The sequence below is a fragment of the Hippocampus bargibanti genome, linkage group LG03 (genome assembly GCF_051943395.1).
Source record: "Hippocampus bargibanti isolate YZ-2025 linkage group LG03, ASM5194339v1, whole genome shotgun sequence".
In the NCBI taxonomy this organism is placed as follows: domain Eukaryota; kingdom Metazoa; phylum Chordata; class Actinopteri; order Syngnathiformes; family Syngnathidae; genus Hippocampus; species Hippocampus bargibanti.
In genome coordinates this window covers 16,167,858-16,185,483 of record NC_142736.1, presented here as the reverse complement: position 1 = coordinate 16,185,483, position 17,626 = coordinate 16,167,858, and the positions used below count along the sequence as shown (strand labels likewise).

Below are 17,626 nucleotides of genomic sequence, written 5' to 3'. Positions count from 1 at the left end.
AAGTAGCAAAAGAAGACCAAAAGTAAAAGCCCGCCAAGGTTAAACAAACATGTACACAATGCATGCAGCAAACAAACAGCAAACAAACAATGAATCGGCACCGGATGATCGTGCCAGGTGTCCTTTTAAGTGTTATTGATTATAACGACTAGCACCTGCGAGGCTGCCGGCAGGGCTGACGTCGCTACCCGCTGGTCGCCAATCTGATCGGGACGACCAGCACCTGTGCAGGTGTAGGCGGGGCCGACAGCGCCCCGCGTTGGTCGCCAACCAGATCATGACAGAGGCAGCCAGTTCTTACAATAAAGCTGCCGAGGTTTACAAGGAATCATTCCTCCAGATGGTGGAAGAAGAAGGCTACTTTCCTCATCAAGTGTTTATTGCTGATGAAACCGGCCTTTTTTTGGAAAAAGATGGTAATGAAACCTTTCATTACACAGGAAGAGAAGTCCGTCCCTGGATATACGCCTATGAAAGATAGCCTAAGCCTCCTTCCTACAGTCCTTATGGAATGTGACTCTTCTTCCAAACAGTAACTCCCTCCCTTCCACCCCCATACTTTGCTGCTCAGCGATTGTGCTCGACCTTCCAGAACCCTTCGACATTTTCTTGCAATCTATATGAGCATTTCAGAGAGACCATGGCAGAAACAACATGCTAGACTACCGGGACGACACCAGAGCTTGAGCCCTGCTCGCCTTGCAGTCGGCACCATGCAGCGGCGTGCGGGTGGCGGTGACCTCGCACACCTTCTACCACAAGCCGTCACTCGCCTTTCTCGCACCGCCGCTGTCAGAAGCCAGACTCGAGGATCGGGACTTTGAGTTTGTCATGCGCCAGAGGACCATCACCATCGGCCGGAACTCATCCCACGGCTGCGTGGACATCAATATGGGCCACTTGAGCTTCATCTCGCGGCGGCACTTGCAGCTCGGGTATGACGAGGCCAGCGGCTTCTTGCTCCGCTGCCTGGGCAAGATCGGCGTGTGCGTGGACAGAGTGTTCCAGCGGAAAGGGGCGCTGCCGCTGCTGCTTCCCCTACAGTGAGCTCCGTCTGTAGCCTCATTGCTTAGTATTCAAGGCTAACAAACATGATAGTTGATATTTCCCTTACATTCTTGTTCATGTGTACAAGTTATGTAGGTTTTATCGTTGGGAGTTATTTTGAGTACCTTTCATGTTTTTTGTGTAGTTTTTATTATGACTGTTTTACATTTTGTGAAGCACTTTGTGGCATTACATGTGAAAAGTACTATATAAAGAAATCTTACTTGCTTACTCCTCCCACTCCATTTTATCAAGCCACCAACGACCATCACAAAGGTAAATAAAACAACTTTATTATACGGGAGTTTATTTTTTTAATTACAATACAATAACACATTTATTATACATAAAATAAGGTATATTTTGTGTAGTTTTAAGGCTTATTTAGTAGAAAATTATGTATTATGGGGACCTGGGAATGGATTATTCTAATTTTTATGGTTTCCTATGGGAAATGAATGTTTGGAAGACACTTTTCACCTTACACACACTTTCTGGGAACCAATTAAGTTCGTAAACTGAGGTATCACTGTATTGCCTGCTCCCAAAAGAAAGTCAAACATCACGTCTGAGCTAATATTTGCCAAAGAGTTGACATCTTTATTGAACAACATGATGGCATTGTTGTGGCAGTAAACGAGGGATGCCTTACATATACTGATAAGTGCCTGGAAGTACAAAGATTACGCATGAGAATACATGTCGATTGAGAGTATCAAGAAGAGACAGCTACCACAGATCTCCAAGAGTAAAACACCGGTTTAGCACATCACAACATATCACAGTAGTCTACATCTGTACATTTACACAAAATATAAATAAATAAATACTGCACATATCATCTGGCTAATATTCACATGCAAATGTCTTTGGGTACATATACATACAAGTACACCAATTTTGTCCTCCCAGGGAGAACAAAAAGTGTAGTTGTGCATAGACCTTAAACTGGATAACAGGAGCAATGAATAAATACTCAAATTGCTTACCACACCTGTTTCATTTGTCTTGGTACATGACCACTTTTGATATGGTTCCAAATGAAATCACACACACTTGCCGTCGCTGGTGTGTTTCTTCATGTGCTTACTCAAACCGGACTGATAGCAGAAACTTGTATTACAGATGGAGCAGGAGAAGGTTTTCTCACCAATGTGTGTTCTGATGTGTCTGATCAAACTTCTCTTCAGGGAGAATCTTTCACCACAGAATGAGCAGATGCACGGTTTTTCTCCCGAATGACACCTCATGTGTCTTATCAGGTTTCTCTTGTTGCCATAGGTTTTGTCACATTGAGGACATTGCGGTTTCTCCCCAAAGTGGGTTTCCATGTGCTGAAATAATGCCGACTGAAAAGTAAAACTTGAATTGCAGACTGAACAGGAAAAAGGTTTTTCTCCTGTGTGTTTCCTGGTGTGTGTTATTAAATAATCTTTCCGAGAGAAGCTTTTGCCACAATCTGTGCACAGGAAGGGTTTCTCTCCAGTGTGACACCTCATGTGTCGCTTCAGATTCCGTTTGTTTCCAAATGTTTTGTCACACTGAGTACATTTCACGTGTTTATCATCAGTGTGTCCCATCACATCACTTTTAGAGTGTTCATCATCAGTGTCAGACATTGTGTCACCACTATCTGACAATGGCGCTAAGCGACTGTCTGCTTGTGATCCTCCATCACCTTTTGTGGTCTTGTGACGACATGAGCTGCTGCTTGCACCCTCTTCCCCTTGACCTTTGTCTTCGTCATCTTCACTTTTCACAATGACGCGATAAACCGAGAAATCCAGCCCTCGAAGATGCTCTACATCTTCTTCCACTTTATGCTCTACACCTTCTTCCACTTTATGCTCTACATCTTCTTCCACTTTAATGCAAGGGCCCTCTGGCTCCTCCTGTTCCACCCTGGAGCTCTGATCATGCTGTTCTGGAATCACATCTTCACTGATATCTGAAGGACATATGAGAACACACACGCACACACACACGCACGCACGCACGCGCACACACACACACACACACACACACACACACACACACACACACACACACACACACACACACACACACACACACACACACACACACACACACACACACACACACACACACACACACACACACACACACACACACACACACGGTAGAGTCAAACTGATCAATTAAATGACATTGTTTCAGTGGAACCACTAAACACGAATGAAATAAACTATGTCAGAATCAGAATCATCTTTATTGCCAAGTATGTAGAACACACAAGGAATTTGTCTCTGGTAGAATATGCTGCACTTGAAACGTATTATTATTAATTAATGATACATATTATTATTATTATTATTATTATTATTATTATTATTATTATTATTATCTAAAAATGGAGGCACTATACACTTCTATTTGGGTTACTGTTTGGAGAGTTAATAGCTTGGGGGAAGAAGCTGTTTAAAGGACAACCGATGCCTCCGGCCAAGTTGTGTCCATAATTTGTAAAATCACTTCAAATGACTTCTACTGAGCATATTTTACAAAGATTCCACCGCATATAAATATATTTTACGTTTTAAGACTTGAGCTGAATATTCAGGAAGTCTTATTTTTGAGTTGGTGACGATAACTACCGTGACGTCACATCTGGAACGCCCCTGACCGAGAAAGCGACTCACAATGCATTTTGGGTACTTTGTTTGGTCTGAAAACTTAGTGTTGATGGTGAAATTAGAAGGAAAACACATAAATAACGCGATAGTGAATCGTGTGTTGCACCAAGACTGCTATTTGATACTTTCCAACGGAGCTTGGGCGCCATCTTGTGCATTTTCTGGGACGCTACATTGGAGTCCAGACGCCTCAAAATGATACGGAAGGACTTCTTTAATCGATTGCAAACATTTATGCTTTCCTCTTCAGAACTATTTGAATCACATTCATAACTGGATGAGTAACAAGAAAGCATCTTCTCCGAATCTGAAACCATTGTTTTGATTCTAGAGCAAGGCAAGATGTCCTGCCGTGATGTCACGGACAAGGGGGCGGGACCTTCTGAAACTCGCCATCCCGAGGTCATTTTGAAGTAGTTTTGGGACACTAACTCATTTTTATTGGTGTTTTGCATTTGACTAAAATATCAGCCTGCGTGTTTTGGGTATTTTAGATGCTATAAAACGTTTTTCTTATGTCAGTTAGGAAACAAAAAAAATGGTGTCGGTTGTCCTTTAATTAAAGCACTTGAATTTTCACTATTACCAGAATATATTGTGAATTTTGTCTGTGTCCAGAGTGCGATAGATTTGCTGCCTTTACAGCAGACTGTTCTTTAATACCGTACTGTATGAGTAACAAGAAAGCATCTTATCTGAATCTGAAGCCATTGTTTTGATTCTCGAGCAAGGCAAGACGTCTTGGCGTGACGTCACAACCAAGGGGGCGGGACCTTCTGAAACTGAAACTTTCTGAGGTCATTTGGAAGTAGTTTTGGGACACTTTAAGTCATTTTTATTGTTTTTTTTTCATTTGACTAAAAATATCAGCCAGCGTGTTTTGGGTATTTTAAATGCTATAAAACGTTTTTCTGATGTCAGCTAGGAAACACAAAAAATGGCGTCGGTTGTCCTTGAAATGTCTGCTGGATTTAGTGCGCTTGGATCGGTACCGCCTGCCTGAGGGGGGTAGTTGGAAAAGGTAGGGGGCAGAGTGCGGAGGGTCCAGTAGGATTTTCCGTGCCCTTGTTTGGATTCTTGCAGTGTGCAAGTCCTCGAGAATGGGTAGGGCGTGCCAATGATTTTTTCCCGCCGTCCTAACTGTACGTTGAAGTCGTATCAACACATTGGTTCATCATTTCTGCTGCCACTATTATTGAAACCTTTAGGTGATCGATTTTAATCGGACTTTACAGAACAAATTCAAGTTCAAATTTAGAGTCGTGGGCCTGCAGCCTAGTACCCGGTCATAGTGCAACATGCCAGGGTAGACCTCTTCAAAATTGACCTTTTTCTTCAAACATATGGAAACTGATATTATTCCCATTCTCCAACGTCTAAATTAGCTAAATATACCAGTTATTGTGATCTTGGACCTTGGCTCTGCCTGCCTCAAGAGCCATGTAATTTTATTGTTGAGGTTTTTCAAAAATGCTGCAAAATTTGGGATATTATGTCCTTATTTTCATTGTAGCTTTTCAGAGGTTGGTGCTATGGCATTGAAAGTGGTACCAAATGAAAGCTAATAAAATTTTCTTGCATATGGTAGTAAACCCATGAACACCTGTGTTAATGTTAATTATTTTTTTTTGTTCTTTTGACTTCAAGACGGCGCCGCGAGACTGGCTGACTTTCCAACAGCTCATGTATTTTGTTTTTCTACTTTCATTCCTTTCATCACTTCAATCAATTCATTTCGATACCACAGCAAGCAACAGTGGCATCAACAAGGGTGCAGCGTAGCTTATTGAAGAAAAACTAGGCGAAAAGGTATTCTACTTCGCTTGTCGCATCACATATCAGAGGTAATAATTGTAAGTGTATGGGAGGCTGTGTTTAGCAAGGTCAAGCGTCCGGACAACCCAATGTTCAGCAATGTGAAAGAGAAGTGGGACAAGTTGGTTAAGGACTGCCCAAGAGTTCTGGGCCTAGTTGAACAAGACTTGAAACAGAAGAAGACAAGCACAATTGCAGTCTTAAGCAATTTCCTTGAGGAAGCAAGTCCGAGGGCATTTTACTGAGAGGTGGCAGAGCTGTGCCTGATCCTGCTTGGTGAGGAACCTCCTCGAGGTATCCACTGGGCCAAGCCAGGCGCCATTCACCAAGCCCGCTGGATGGCCAGGAACATTTACTGTATGAAGATGCTCATGTTTTCCAAGGAACTAAAATAAAACTGGCCTTTTTCTACACCAGCCACTGGGTGACATTCACATCTGCAGCTGATGCACCTATCCATGACCTCCAGCTTATGAAGAACATGCTGCAATACAAGCAATATGACTATGAACTGGCAACCTCTGTTCTCAAGAAAATGAACAACCACCGCTGGTATCTGACCCAGGAACTAGTGCCATTCACCTTGTTCAGTTCACATGCCAGCATGACCAAGTCTGCAAAAGAGAAGCTACAGTTCTCACAGACCTGGTAGGGCCAGAGTCTCATTTTCTGTTTGATGCTCTTCGAGTGAAATGTGACTGGCTCATTACTCCTGCTGACACCTGGGACGACAATGACAGCTACAGGAATGCACAGAAGAGAGAGATGTGAAACTAATGAGTGACTTTGCAACTCAGATCACAACTGACCCAGAGCAAAGAAGCTGCTTACTACAAGTTGTGGAGGACCACAGGAAAAAATTTGACAGTTTCGAAAAAGCCACATTGAACAAGTGATAATACATGTATTAGTAACATCCTATCTGACAGTTTCTTATGCAATATATGTGTCAGTGCAGTGCTATCATACTATCAAACTGATTTTTTGTAGTGTCCCAGCTGTTTGTGCATTAAAATTAGCTAAAATGTACACAGGTGTTCATGTGTTTTATTGTGCTTACCACCATATTCAAGAAATGTTTATTAGCCTTCATTTGGTACGACTTTCAATGCTATAGCATCAACCTCTGGAAAGCTACAATGAAAATAAGGACATAATATCCCAAATTTTGCAGCGTTTTTGAAAAACGTCAACAATAAAATTACATGGCTCTTGAGGCAGGCATAGCCAAGGTCCAAGATCACAATAACTGGTATAATTAGCTAATTTAGACCTTGGAGAATGGGAATAATATAAGTTTCCATATGTTTGAAGAAAAAGGTCAATTTTGAAGAAGCATTGCCAGGGGGCCGGCCCGGAGGTCTACTGGGAGAGGTACAGTGTAATTATAAACAATAAGTGGAGGCGGATAAGGTCCTCAACTAATGTCCGATAATCGAGATCAGTCCTATAAAACAGTAAAATGTTTAACCAGTTAATGTTGTTGCAGGCTTGGACAGTTTGAAATTCTGTGACAGGTTAATTAATGTTTTTTTGCAGTATAATGTTTCTCTGGAGAATGCACAGAATGGTTCGTGTATATGTCTTTCGCAGTGTACTGTTTCTCGGAAGAATGCACACAACATTTCATGTGGTGCTTCTCAAACTGTTTCGAAACATTTGAGTACAAGTACAAGCAAACCTGGTACGTGTCGAGGTTTCTTGAAAACAGTATCCAGGAGTTGTCGTTGTCGTTGGTTCTCCACTTTCGTCCGACAAAGTTCCTCCTCGTATTCAGCTATCGTTCTTTCAAACACTACACATACTTCTTCAACAGCCGCATTTAGTCGCTGATTCAGCAACGCTCTCAGCATTTCGACTTTACACATTTTCACACGCTAATCATAACACTTAACACTCAGACTCGTGCGCTGCAGAACGTTCTGTTGCTAACTTTTTGCAGCTAGCAAGCGAAGATATTTTAAAAAGCTTTCAGCTGCACGAAGACACGTTTATCAGTATATTAATAGCTACGTGTGTTTGCTATGTTATATAAAAATAATGTTAACTACATAAGCAGGAGCATGTGCTGTAACAATATCAAGTAGGAGGACTCATCAAGATTTCCTCGCAAATGTACTGTATTTTTTCTGCTTTACTTCCGGGAGAATAAAAAACGCGATTTCGTCACATGCGATTTCGTGACGCACTACCGCTCCCCTCGGGTGTGAATATGTAATTACATCCTTGAATTTCAACGTAGGAAAAAAGCGGGGAAATTACATACATATATAAGTACATAAGCACAATGAACATTCCCACGCATATTAAAACAATTATACAAGAGAACCTGGGATGTCCTCCATCTTCTGGAGGTGCAACAACTTATTTTCCTTTCGGGTTTCCCTTGAGGGGTCGCCACAGCGAATACGTGTCCTCTATCTTCAGAGGTTTGATTTGCATGTTTGCACTCACTAACTGTGGTTATCCTCAGTGGTCTTTTAACAAATGTCAAAAGAAAAGAATTGAGAATGAAACCAAAAATTCTGAAGATACTAAAAGGAGAGGAGTAGCAGTACCTTGCATTGCAGGGGTTTCTGAAAAACTACAAGTCATTTGCAACACACAATTCCTACTTATTTCAAACCGATAAACACTTTAAGTAAGACAAAAATTAGTGCATCCAAAAGATAGGCTACCAAATGAAAAACAATGTAATGTCATTTATTTCAAATTCAATACACTGTAAAAATGAAGATTGTAAAGAGCAATACATTGGGAAGACTAAACAAATTCTCAAAAAAAGACTATGAACATCGCATGGATAATACTAGTGGGCCTCAATTGGCAGTACATATGCACCTGAAAACTAGCAACCAGTCATTTGACGACAATGAAGTTAAAATCTTAGCGAAAGAAAATAGATGGTTTGAAAGAGGAGTAAAATAAGCTATTTTTATAAAACAGCAAAACCCTTCACTAAATCGCCATGATGGTGTGAGGTTTTATTTGGATCATTCTTACAACACACTGCTGAGGGCGTTACCACAAAGGCTTATGATGCTGCTGATGAGGTGATTCCAGGGCAAATGGGGAAATCAGGCCAGTCATAGACCATAATCAGTCAGGACAATAGAAGCAATCAGTGTAGCCTCAGGAAATGGTCCTCTTCCCCCAACCTTAGAGCAGGGACCTATCATAGTAGAGGTCTGGCACCGCCACATCTGAACAGTAGGGATATATTATACTTTAATTAAAGGACAACGACACCATTTTTTTCTTTCCTAACTGACATCAGAAAAACGTTTTATAACAACTAAAATACCCAAAACACGCAGGCTTATATTTTTAGTCAAATGCAAAACACCAATAAAAATGAGTTAAAGTGTCCCAAAACTACTTCAAAATGACCTCGAGATGGCGAGTTTCAGAAGGTCCCGCCCCCTTGTTCGTGACGTCACGCCAGGTTGTCTTGACTTGCTCTAGATTTCTAGAATCAAAACAATGGTTTCAGATTCGGAGAAGATGCTTTCTTGTTACTCATCCAGTTATGAATATGATTCAAATTGTTCTGAAGAGGAAAGCATGAATGTTTGCAATCGATTAAAGAAGTCCTTCCGGATCATTTTGAGGCGTCTGGACTCCAATGTAGCGTCCCAGAAAATGCACAAGATGGTGCCCAAGCTCCGTTGGAAATGGGCTGATTTGTCTGCTGGGAATTTGTGTCAACAAGTATGAGATATTCCTCCTCTTTGGTCTTCCTCTCTGTCTCCTGCCTGGCAATTCAAGGCTCAGCATCCTTCTCCCGATATAGTCACTCTATCTCCTCTGGACATGTCCAAACCATCTCAGTCCGGCCTCTCTGACTTTCTCTCCAAAGCCTCTAATATGAGTTGTCCCTCTGACATACGCATTCCTGATCCTATCCAACCTGGTCACTCCCAAAGAATACCTCAACATCTTCAGCTCTGCTACCTCCAGCTCTGCTTCCTGTCTTTTCTTCAGTGGTACTGTCTCCAGTCTAAACATCATGGCTGGTATCACCACCACACATGACCGTTACCCCATGCCGCACATTCAAGATTTTTCCGCACGTTTGGCCGACGTCGTGATCTTTTCTAAAGTACATCTAGTTCGCGGTTATCACCAGGTGCCGGTACGTGCAGAGGATGTGCCAAAAATTTGGACCCATTTCCCACAGAAAAGAAAACACTGGGAGCCACAAAATCCTTTTGACATTTAAAATGAAGACAACACTGCATCTTTTCATCATCGTTTTTTACCTTTATATATGCATAAACAAACTATAGTGTGTTGCCCTTATGAATCAATGAACTGCTACAGAGAAGCGAAATTACATTTCTGCACGCAACAAAAACATTTTAAACTCCCAAAAAAAGACGCTGGGTTGAAGATTACTTTCAAATATAATACTCAATGTTTGGAAAAAAAGAATATTTGCAAAATGGAAAATACAATATTTATCACCTGGTTAATGTGATTTCTGCTCCTGCACCTCAGCGCACAGCCTCTGCACATCAGGGTATGGCGTTACCTTCATCTTCATAAAGGACTCTTTGACAGTCTTCGCAGAGAGGGGCATGTCCCTGATTTTCTGCACAATTTCACTCTTGTTTTTAAAGTCTGTGAATAGATGTTCTGACATCTTAATGAATGATTCTTTTATATATTCTCCATCTGTGAACGGCTTCCCGTGCCTGACTATTTCCTGAGCGGCCACAAAACTAGCATATGTAGCTGAATTTGTAGATTTCATCCACTTCATAAAATGATTTTTGCTCAGATCAGCCTTCCGCATCAGTTCCGAAACGGCTCTTTTTCTCTCATCTCCATCCGGATATTTTTGAGCAAAGGCTGTGTGTTTGTTCTGGAAATGTCTTGCGACATTTGACTTTTTGTTATTTGCTAACTTCTCATTACATATTAAGCATACCGGTAAACCCGTTTTGTCAGCAGTGAAGGCGAACGAATCTGCCCACGTATCATTAAACGTTCTGTTTTCTTCAGACACTTTTCTTTTCTTAGATTTATCCAGTTGGCCTACCTGGGGGTCGAAAAATTCAAGAAATCGTGCACAATTTGGCGGTTGTGACCGGATATACGTCCACTGTCGATGGTTGTGACGTATATTATGAGAGAGAAAAAAATTGAATACGTTTTATTTTGTATTATTTATAATCACCATAATCTTAAAATTTAGAATTACATTTTAAAAACAAACTAAAATAATATACATGAAATTAAATACTCATTATTTATTTTCTAAAGCGCAGGGAGCCGCAGCAAGGGGGTGAAAGAGCCACATGCGGCTCCGGAGCCGCGGGTTGCCGATGTCTGGTGTAGGCACTGAAAGAAAAAAAAAAGTCATCCTACCAATTGTATTCATCTTGAATCTTCTTTTCGGCTTTTCCCTTCATGGGGTCGCCACAGCGAATCAGTGTCCTCCATCTTCAGGGGTTTGATTGGCATGTTTGTTTTGGCCAAGCTTTTACGCCGGATGCCCTTCCTGACACAACCCTCTTTATTTATCCGGGCTTGGGACCGGCACAAGAATACACTGGCTTGTGTTCCCTTTGTGGCTAAAGAACAAGCATAATTGAAATACAAGTTCAAATAAATTCTGAAATAAAGAAGTTCTATTTGAAGTCAAAAAGTTGAACATGAAAAATAATAGTGCAATTATTTGGAATTGAAAAATCACATTAAAAAACAATGAACATTTTGAATCTTGTTCTTTTCCTTTCGGCTTTTCCCCTCAGGGGTCGCCACAGCGAAGCAATGTCCTCCATCTATCCCGGTTTTGTGCATCCTCTTCCCTCACACCAGGTACCTTCATGTCCTCTTTGACCACATACATAAACCTCCTCTTTGGTCTTCCTCTCTGTCTCCTGCCTGGCAATTCAAGGCTCAGCATCCTTTTCCCGATATAGTCACTCTATCTCCTCTGGACATGTCCAAACCATCTCAGTCCGGCCTCTCTGACTTTCTCTCCAAAGCCTCTAATATGAGTTGTCCCTCTGACACACGCATTCCTGATCCTATCCAACCTGGTCACTCCCAAAGAATACCTCAACATCTTCAGCTCTGCTACCTCCAGCTCTGCTTCCTGTCTTTTCTTCAGTGGTACTGTCTCCAGTCTAAACATCATGGCTGGTATCACCACCGTTTTATACACCTTTCCTTTCATCCTAGCGGAAACCCTTCCACACACATCACATTCCAGCCTGCCTGGATACGCTTCTTCACCTCTTTTCCACACTCTGCATTGCTCAGGACAGTTGACCCCAAGTACTTAAAATCCTCCACCTTAATTATCTCTTCTCCCTGTAGCATCACTCTTGTACTTGGATCCCTCTCATTCACACACAAATATCCCATCTTGCTGCGACTGATCTTCATTCCTCTCCTTTCCAGGGCATATCTCCACATCTCTAGTTTCTCCGCCACCTGTTTCCCGTTATCGCTACAGATCACAATGTCATCTGCAAACATCATGGTCCAAGGAGATTCTTGTCTAACATCGTTTGTCAGCCTGTCCATCACCATAGCGAATAAGAAGGGGCTCAGAGCTGACCCCTGGTGGAGTCCCAACTCCACCTTTAATTCATCCGTCACTCCGACAGCAAACCTCACAACTGTTTTACAGTCATGATACATGTCTTACACCGCTCTGACATACTTTCTGTCACTCCAGACTTCCTCATGCAATACCACAGCTCTTCTCTGGACACCCTGCCATATCATTTCTCCAGATCTACAAAGACACAATGCAATTCCTTCTGGCCTCTGTACTTCTTTCTGTATCAGTATTCTTAAAGCAAACACTGCATTTGTCGTACTCTCTTTTGGCATGAAGCCGTACTGCTGCTCACAAATATTCACATCTGCTCTCAGCCTAGCTTCAACTACTCTTCCCCAAGACTAAATAAAAACATTCATATCCAAAGTCACACCAAGGGACTGCCATGAAGCAAATCACGCATTTTGGAACGCGGGAGAAAACCGGGGCATCCGAAGCGAACAAAGTGTAATTACATCGCCTCACCAAAAGAGGGAGTAAAATATTAGACCTTAACAACTGCGACTTGTCGGCCGGAAGTCAATTCAAAGTTAGCAAAACGCTATGTAGCATTCAGAGCGTAGTCCTGCTTGCAACGAATAACGCTGTGTGCTGATGACTGACTCAACATGCAACGGCAATTTTGATTCTTATTTTACAGCAAATAACCGGAGTGCCTTTTCCTTTCGGGAAAAACTCGTCACGGTGGACTTCGAAGTTTCTATTGTTTGCTTGGTTCGTTCGCTCCTAACAAAGAGACGACAAGAGACATCAAGTAACTGTAACGTTAGAAAATGTCTGCAAAAAGCGTGAAAAAAGAGTACGAGGAGGACCTTTCTCAAACAAAGGAAGAGAACAAACATCAACGACTGGAAGCTACGTTTCAGACGCATCAAACTGTGTTACACAGAGCAGGTGAGTTCAGTGTTTATCAACCATTCTGAAGCGAGGTCATATACTGTATTTCACACCAGGAGGAACATTTGACGGCATAATAACACCCAGCGTGTCGTATTGTGGCCCATACTGGACCTGGCTGTTTTGGGAGCGCTTTTGTTAAGCGCAGTGGGTGTGACGTCATTGACCGGATGTATAATAAAACTAAGGTCCGAAAAAAACGCTGTGTAAGAAAATAAAACGATGTTTACAATGTGTTCGTACAGTGAATTGCCTTCACAAAGACCCTCAGAATTAATTGCAAATGTGGGCATTCCGTCAGCACCGAAGGAAGGTCCATCAGTTTGTCAGTGATGGACTCCAGTTTTCCTGGCGAACGAAATTTGAATCCTATAGCCCTTAGTTGGAGAAAAGTGTCAGAGCTTCACGTTTCGACAGTTAATAAATATTAAAGACTTCCGCTGATATTGAGTGAAAAAAACCGACAAACCTTGACAAGGGTTAATCAGGTGGACCCTTTCCTTAAAGATGCGGAGAGGCCACCGCCTTCACGTAATAAAGAGAACGAGGAAGAGGAGGAAGAAGAGGACATTACCATGCTTCAATGGGCTTGTGTCATTGTGAAGAGTGAAGATGAAGAGGACCAAGGTCAGTGGTCAATAGTGATGTGCCCGACTGCCGAGGCTCTGAGGCGTGTGTCGAGTAAACAGATGAAAGAATTTGTGAAGCACGATGCAAGGCGTGGGCCGCTTTCGCTTGTGGCTACGGCCAAAGCCTCAAAACGCACGTGGCTCCGCCCGATGCCTCGCTAGACGTGATTTCGCACTTGTAGTTTTGATGGTCATTTGAAATAAAATGAAGCGATTCTCATAAAACAACTAAATCCTTCATTAAACCGGTCTGGTGGGGTGAGGTTCAATTTGGATCGTTCATACAATAGCCTGCTTAAGCAACACAGGTTAGGCAACATTCGTAATGCTGATGAGGTGATACCGGTGGGAGTGGGGCAAATAGGCCAGTCGTTAGTCAGGAATGTAGAATAATCAGTGGGGCCACAGGGAGTGGTCCTCTGCTCCCCCCAACCTGAGAGTAGGTACCTATCATAGCTGTGTCCGGCGCCGCCATGTCTGGACATTAGGGATATATAAATAGGGCCGATACGACCAGTCAGACTTTAGTTCGGTGACGAAGCCTCTTGGATAGGAGGCGAAACGTCCGACACCTTCAAAAAGTACAGATGACGGCTGAAGAAACCTTCTCATTGAAATAAAATGGTTCACCGAGATGAGAATGAGCTGACGGCTGATACCGACACACGCAACTCGCATCTTTAATCGGCATACCTGTCAACCTTGGCTAATAGCCGCTCTTATAAATGATTGCAATTCCCGTATAAAAGTTGTAGTACGCCGTACATTATTTGAAATGATGAAAAAAAAAACGCTAACACAAGCGGAAATGCAGACAGTTATCAATCCGACCATACGCAGCGATAAAAAAAATACATAATTGAGGATTATTTTTGCTGGTTTGCTGTGACAATAGTAGCGATCAGCGGCAGTAATGTCGTTGGCTATCAGCAGTTGAGACCTACTGGATTTGAGCCAAAATGGTCTTTGTAAGATCGGTTCATATTTTGTTCCCGTATAAAAGTTAGAGTACGCCGTACATTATTTTAAATGTTAAAAAAATGTATAAAATACGAAGGAAAACGTACAAGTTGGCAGGTATGAATCAGATTTGTTGTGCATTGGACACACTGCCTTTTATCACTCTGTCATGACATTTATTATCCACATGATGGTGCAGTAGAGCAAGTGAGGCCCGATGCATTGCCAAAAAGTGAACCATTTGGGTGGAAGGCCTCATTGCTTCGATAAGGCCTCATATTCCCGTCACCAGTGTTCAATGCCGTCAGGCAGGACACCAGAACCAGTTGCCAGCTAATCAATCAATCAATCAATCAATCAATCAATCAATCAATCAATCAATCAATCAATCAATCAATCAATCAATCAATCAATCAATCAATCAATCAATCAATCAATCAATCAATCAATCAATCAATCACAGGCTACACAGAAATGAACAAGCAGCCTATTTAGTGCAGACATGTCCAACCCCTGGCTTGTTTACCAGCTCTCCTGGCTAAAACACACCCAATTCAGGTGATCAGTTTTTGTTTTCTCCATGTGCAGCACTTTGTATGCAGCAAGAGCTGTTGTGGGGTGATTTATAAATGAAGTCAAGTTGAGTTGTCATACATGGCGAAAGTGTGTCCACAAATGCAATGGAAAGCTGACGAAAAGTAATGAAAAATAATTTTTTTGGGGGGAAAGTGATAACATTTGTGCAAATACGTACTCATCTAATTCGAATAAAATGTCAATTTATTCATTAATAATGACAATAATATTGTTGTATCTTTTAAAAAAGGTCCATGCTTAATAATTAAACTTCACAATCACAATGTTGTAGCGTGTTGTAGCAGAATTAAATTTTTCCAAACCATATGCATTTGTCCTCAGAGACCCCTGATGTTAAAGAGGAAGAACATGAACACGGCGTCGGTCAGGAAGTAGGGCAGTTTCGAGAGCTGGAGGAGCCTGATGTCACCGAACTGCCCTTCAATTGTGTCATTGTGAAGAGTGAAGATGACAACGGTGCTGGAGACCCCTGTGCAGGATCACAAGCAGACAACTTCTTAACTCCACTATCAAAAAGTCACAACACGTCACCCTCTCCTGATGACGAACACTGTAAAGATGATGCGACAAGTTACAGTGACTGCAAAGATTTGTCATGCCTTCAATGTGACAAAACATTTAGCAACAATGCAAATCTGAGAAGACACATGATGATTCACACGGGTGAAAAATCTTTTGAATGTTCATTTTGTGGGAAAGGTTTCTCTCGGAAGACTGCAATGATAACACACTTAAGAACACATACGGGAGAAAAACCTTTTGTCTGCACAGTCTGCAACTTAGGTTTTGGTGATGGTCCCACATTAATTCGACACATGAGAACCCACACTGGGGAGAAACCCTTTTCCTGCTCAGTTTGTAATAAACGATTTGCCCAGAGGGATCATTTAAGAACACACACAAGGACACACACTGGAGAGAAACCTTTCACCTGCTCGTTCTGCAACAGACGTTTTTCAAGCCACAAAACTGTGAGTCAACACATGAGAACGCACACTGGAGAGAAACCGTTTATTTGTGCCATTTGTGGCAAAAGTTTCTGTCAAAGTGGCTCTTTGCAAAGACATTTAAGAGCACATACTGGTGAGAAGCTGTTTAGTTGCAATGTGTGTGAGAAAAGATTTAATCAAAAGTATAAGATGACGAAGCACAAGTGTGCTGGAGTGAAGAGCAGCAGCACATGAAGAGCAGGAAAGTGACATTGGAAAAAGCACAGCAAATTAAAGTGGTTGTGGTCAGTGCACACCTGTATCTGTCATCCTAAAATTCCATTATGTATATATATATATATATATATATATACAGTAAAGTCTCGTTATATCGATATCGGATATATCGATAGTCCCGGTTATATCGATACTATTTCTATGCACGCACGGAAAAAATTACATGCAAACAGGGTCGGATATATCGATAGTCCCGGTTATATCGATATTTTTCGGACTCCCTTGAATATCGATATAACGAGACTTTACTATATATATATATATATATATATCATTGTTCAGCGAAACCTGATTTTCAAAATCATTTGGACATCCAGTTTCTATGATGACTTTATACACCACCATAATGAATTTTAAATAAAACAATCAAGATGTGACTAAAGTGATCTGGATTTCCGCTCAAAAAAAATTCACTGTGAAGACTGGAAATACTGATACACTGCATGAAACATTGGCCGTTTTAGACAAAAAACAGTACATCAAATTTTAGATACTGCACACCTCAATATTGAGCAAATTTGTACTATTCAATAGTACCTTGACATGCAAATTTAATTTATGCTGTTACCCAGCTCTTGAATTCATTAATTCACAAATTGATGTTGAATTTCCACTTTGCAATAAATTAAGATGTCACTATGTTTGGGGTTTCTTGGGGCCCAACTATATTTCAGCCTCTGTGCTTTCACGTCACTAATCTGCCTTCACCCCCATATCACTGATGCTGGTTAATGTTGCCAACTAATCAATCACAGGGTACACAGAGATGAACAATCAGCCAATTTAGTACAGCCATGTCCAACCCAGGGCTTGTTTACCAGCTCTGCCGGCTGAAACACCCCGATTCAAGTGATCAGCTCACCAACCAGCTCTGAAACAGCATTAGAATGATCCTGATTATTTGAATCGGGTATGTTGCTCCTGGGAGAGTTGGGAAACAGGCACGACAGGGGCCCTTGAAGACAGGCTGGAGACTCCCTGTTTTAGTGTTAAATCAGCCTGCGATGCATGTTTTTAGAATGGGAGAAAACCGGACTTTACAAATTACACCTGTAGCTATTTGTATGCATGGACTAGTTTTGATCACCAACATTGATGGTGATTATGATGCATTTTACTGAAGTTACGCGTTTTTTTTTTATTTTGATAAATAACTTGACTGGGAACTGATCCAAGTGTTGCATACAGCACAGTTGTGTTTTGTTACAATGCATTTCAGAG

General features: G+C 41.7%; 2 protein-coding genes and 1 long non-coding RNA gene across 4 annotated transcripts; 1 reads left to right on the top strand and 2 right to left on the bottom strand.

Annotated features, from left to right (window-relative positions):
- Positions 1–1,215: 1,215 nt before the first annotated feature.
- Positions 1,216–7,642, bottom strand: LOC148900478 (uncharacterized). Its single transcript, XM_088992241.1, has 2 exons — positions 7,198–7,642; positions 1,216–2,995 (listed from the first exon to the last, which is right to left on the bottom strand). Exons 1-2 carry the CDS (start codon positions 7,382–7,384, stop codon positions 2,094–2,096), a joined length of 1,089 nt encoding a protein of 362 aa, XP_088848367.1. The 5' UTR covers positions 7,385–7,642; the 3' UTR covers positions 1,216–2,093.
- An 892-nt stretch (positions 7,643–8,534) lies between these two features.
- Positions 8,535–10,725, bottom strand: LOC148900477 (uncharacterized). The gene is made up of 3 exons (XR_016114459.1): positions 9,984–10,725; positions 8,907–8,985; positions 8,535–8,719 (listed from the first exon to the last, which is right to left on the bottom strand). It is a non-coding gene; the product is annotated as an uncharacterized LOC148900477 (long non-coding RNA).
- Positions 10,726–12,625: 1,900 nt separating this feature from the next.
- On the top strand, positions 12,626–16,422 carry LOC148900476 (uncharacterized). 2 transcript variants are annotated; one of them, XM_088992237.1, is made up of 3 exons: positions 12,626–12,990; positions 13,501–13,620; positions 15,501–16,422. In XM_088992237.1, exons 1-3 carry the CDS (start codon positions 12,870–12,872, stop codon positions 16,361–16,363), a joined length of 1,104 nt encoding a protein of 367 aa, XP_088848363.1. In that variant the 5' UTR covers positions 12,626–12,869; the 3' UTR covers positions 16,364–16,422. The 2 variants fall into 2 exon arrangements, with proteins under 2 accessions (XP_088848363.1, XP_088848365.1); XM_088992239.1 differs by lacking the exon at positions 13,501–13,620.
- Positions 16,423–17,626: the final 1,204 nt, after the last annotated feature.

Coding starts and splice junctions, on each gene's coding strand:
- LOC148900478 (XM_088992241.1), bottom strand. CDS start 7,384: ATGTGTAAAGTCGAAATGCTGAGAGCGTTGCTGAATCAGCGACTAAAT. Junction 2,996..7,197: donor GAAACCTCGACACGTACCAG/GTTTGCTTGTAC, acceptor TATGTCCTTCAG/ATATCAGTGAAGATGTGATT.
- LOC148900476 (XM_088992237.1), top strand. CDS start 12,870: ATGTCTGCAAAAAGCGTGAAAAAAGAGTACGAGGAGGACCTTTCTCAA. Junction 12,991..13,500: donor AACTGTGTTACACAGAGCAG/GTGAGTTCAGTG, acceptor CTTTCCTTAAAG/ATGCGGAGAGGCCACCGCCT. Junction 13,621..15,500: donor TGAAGATGAAGAGGACCAAG/GTCAGTGGTCAA, acceptor ATTTGTCCTCAG/AGACCCCTGATGTTAAAGAG.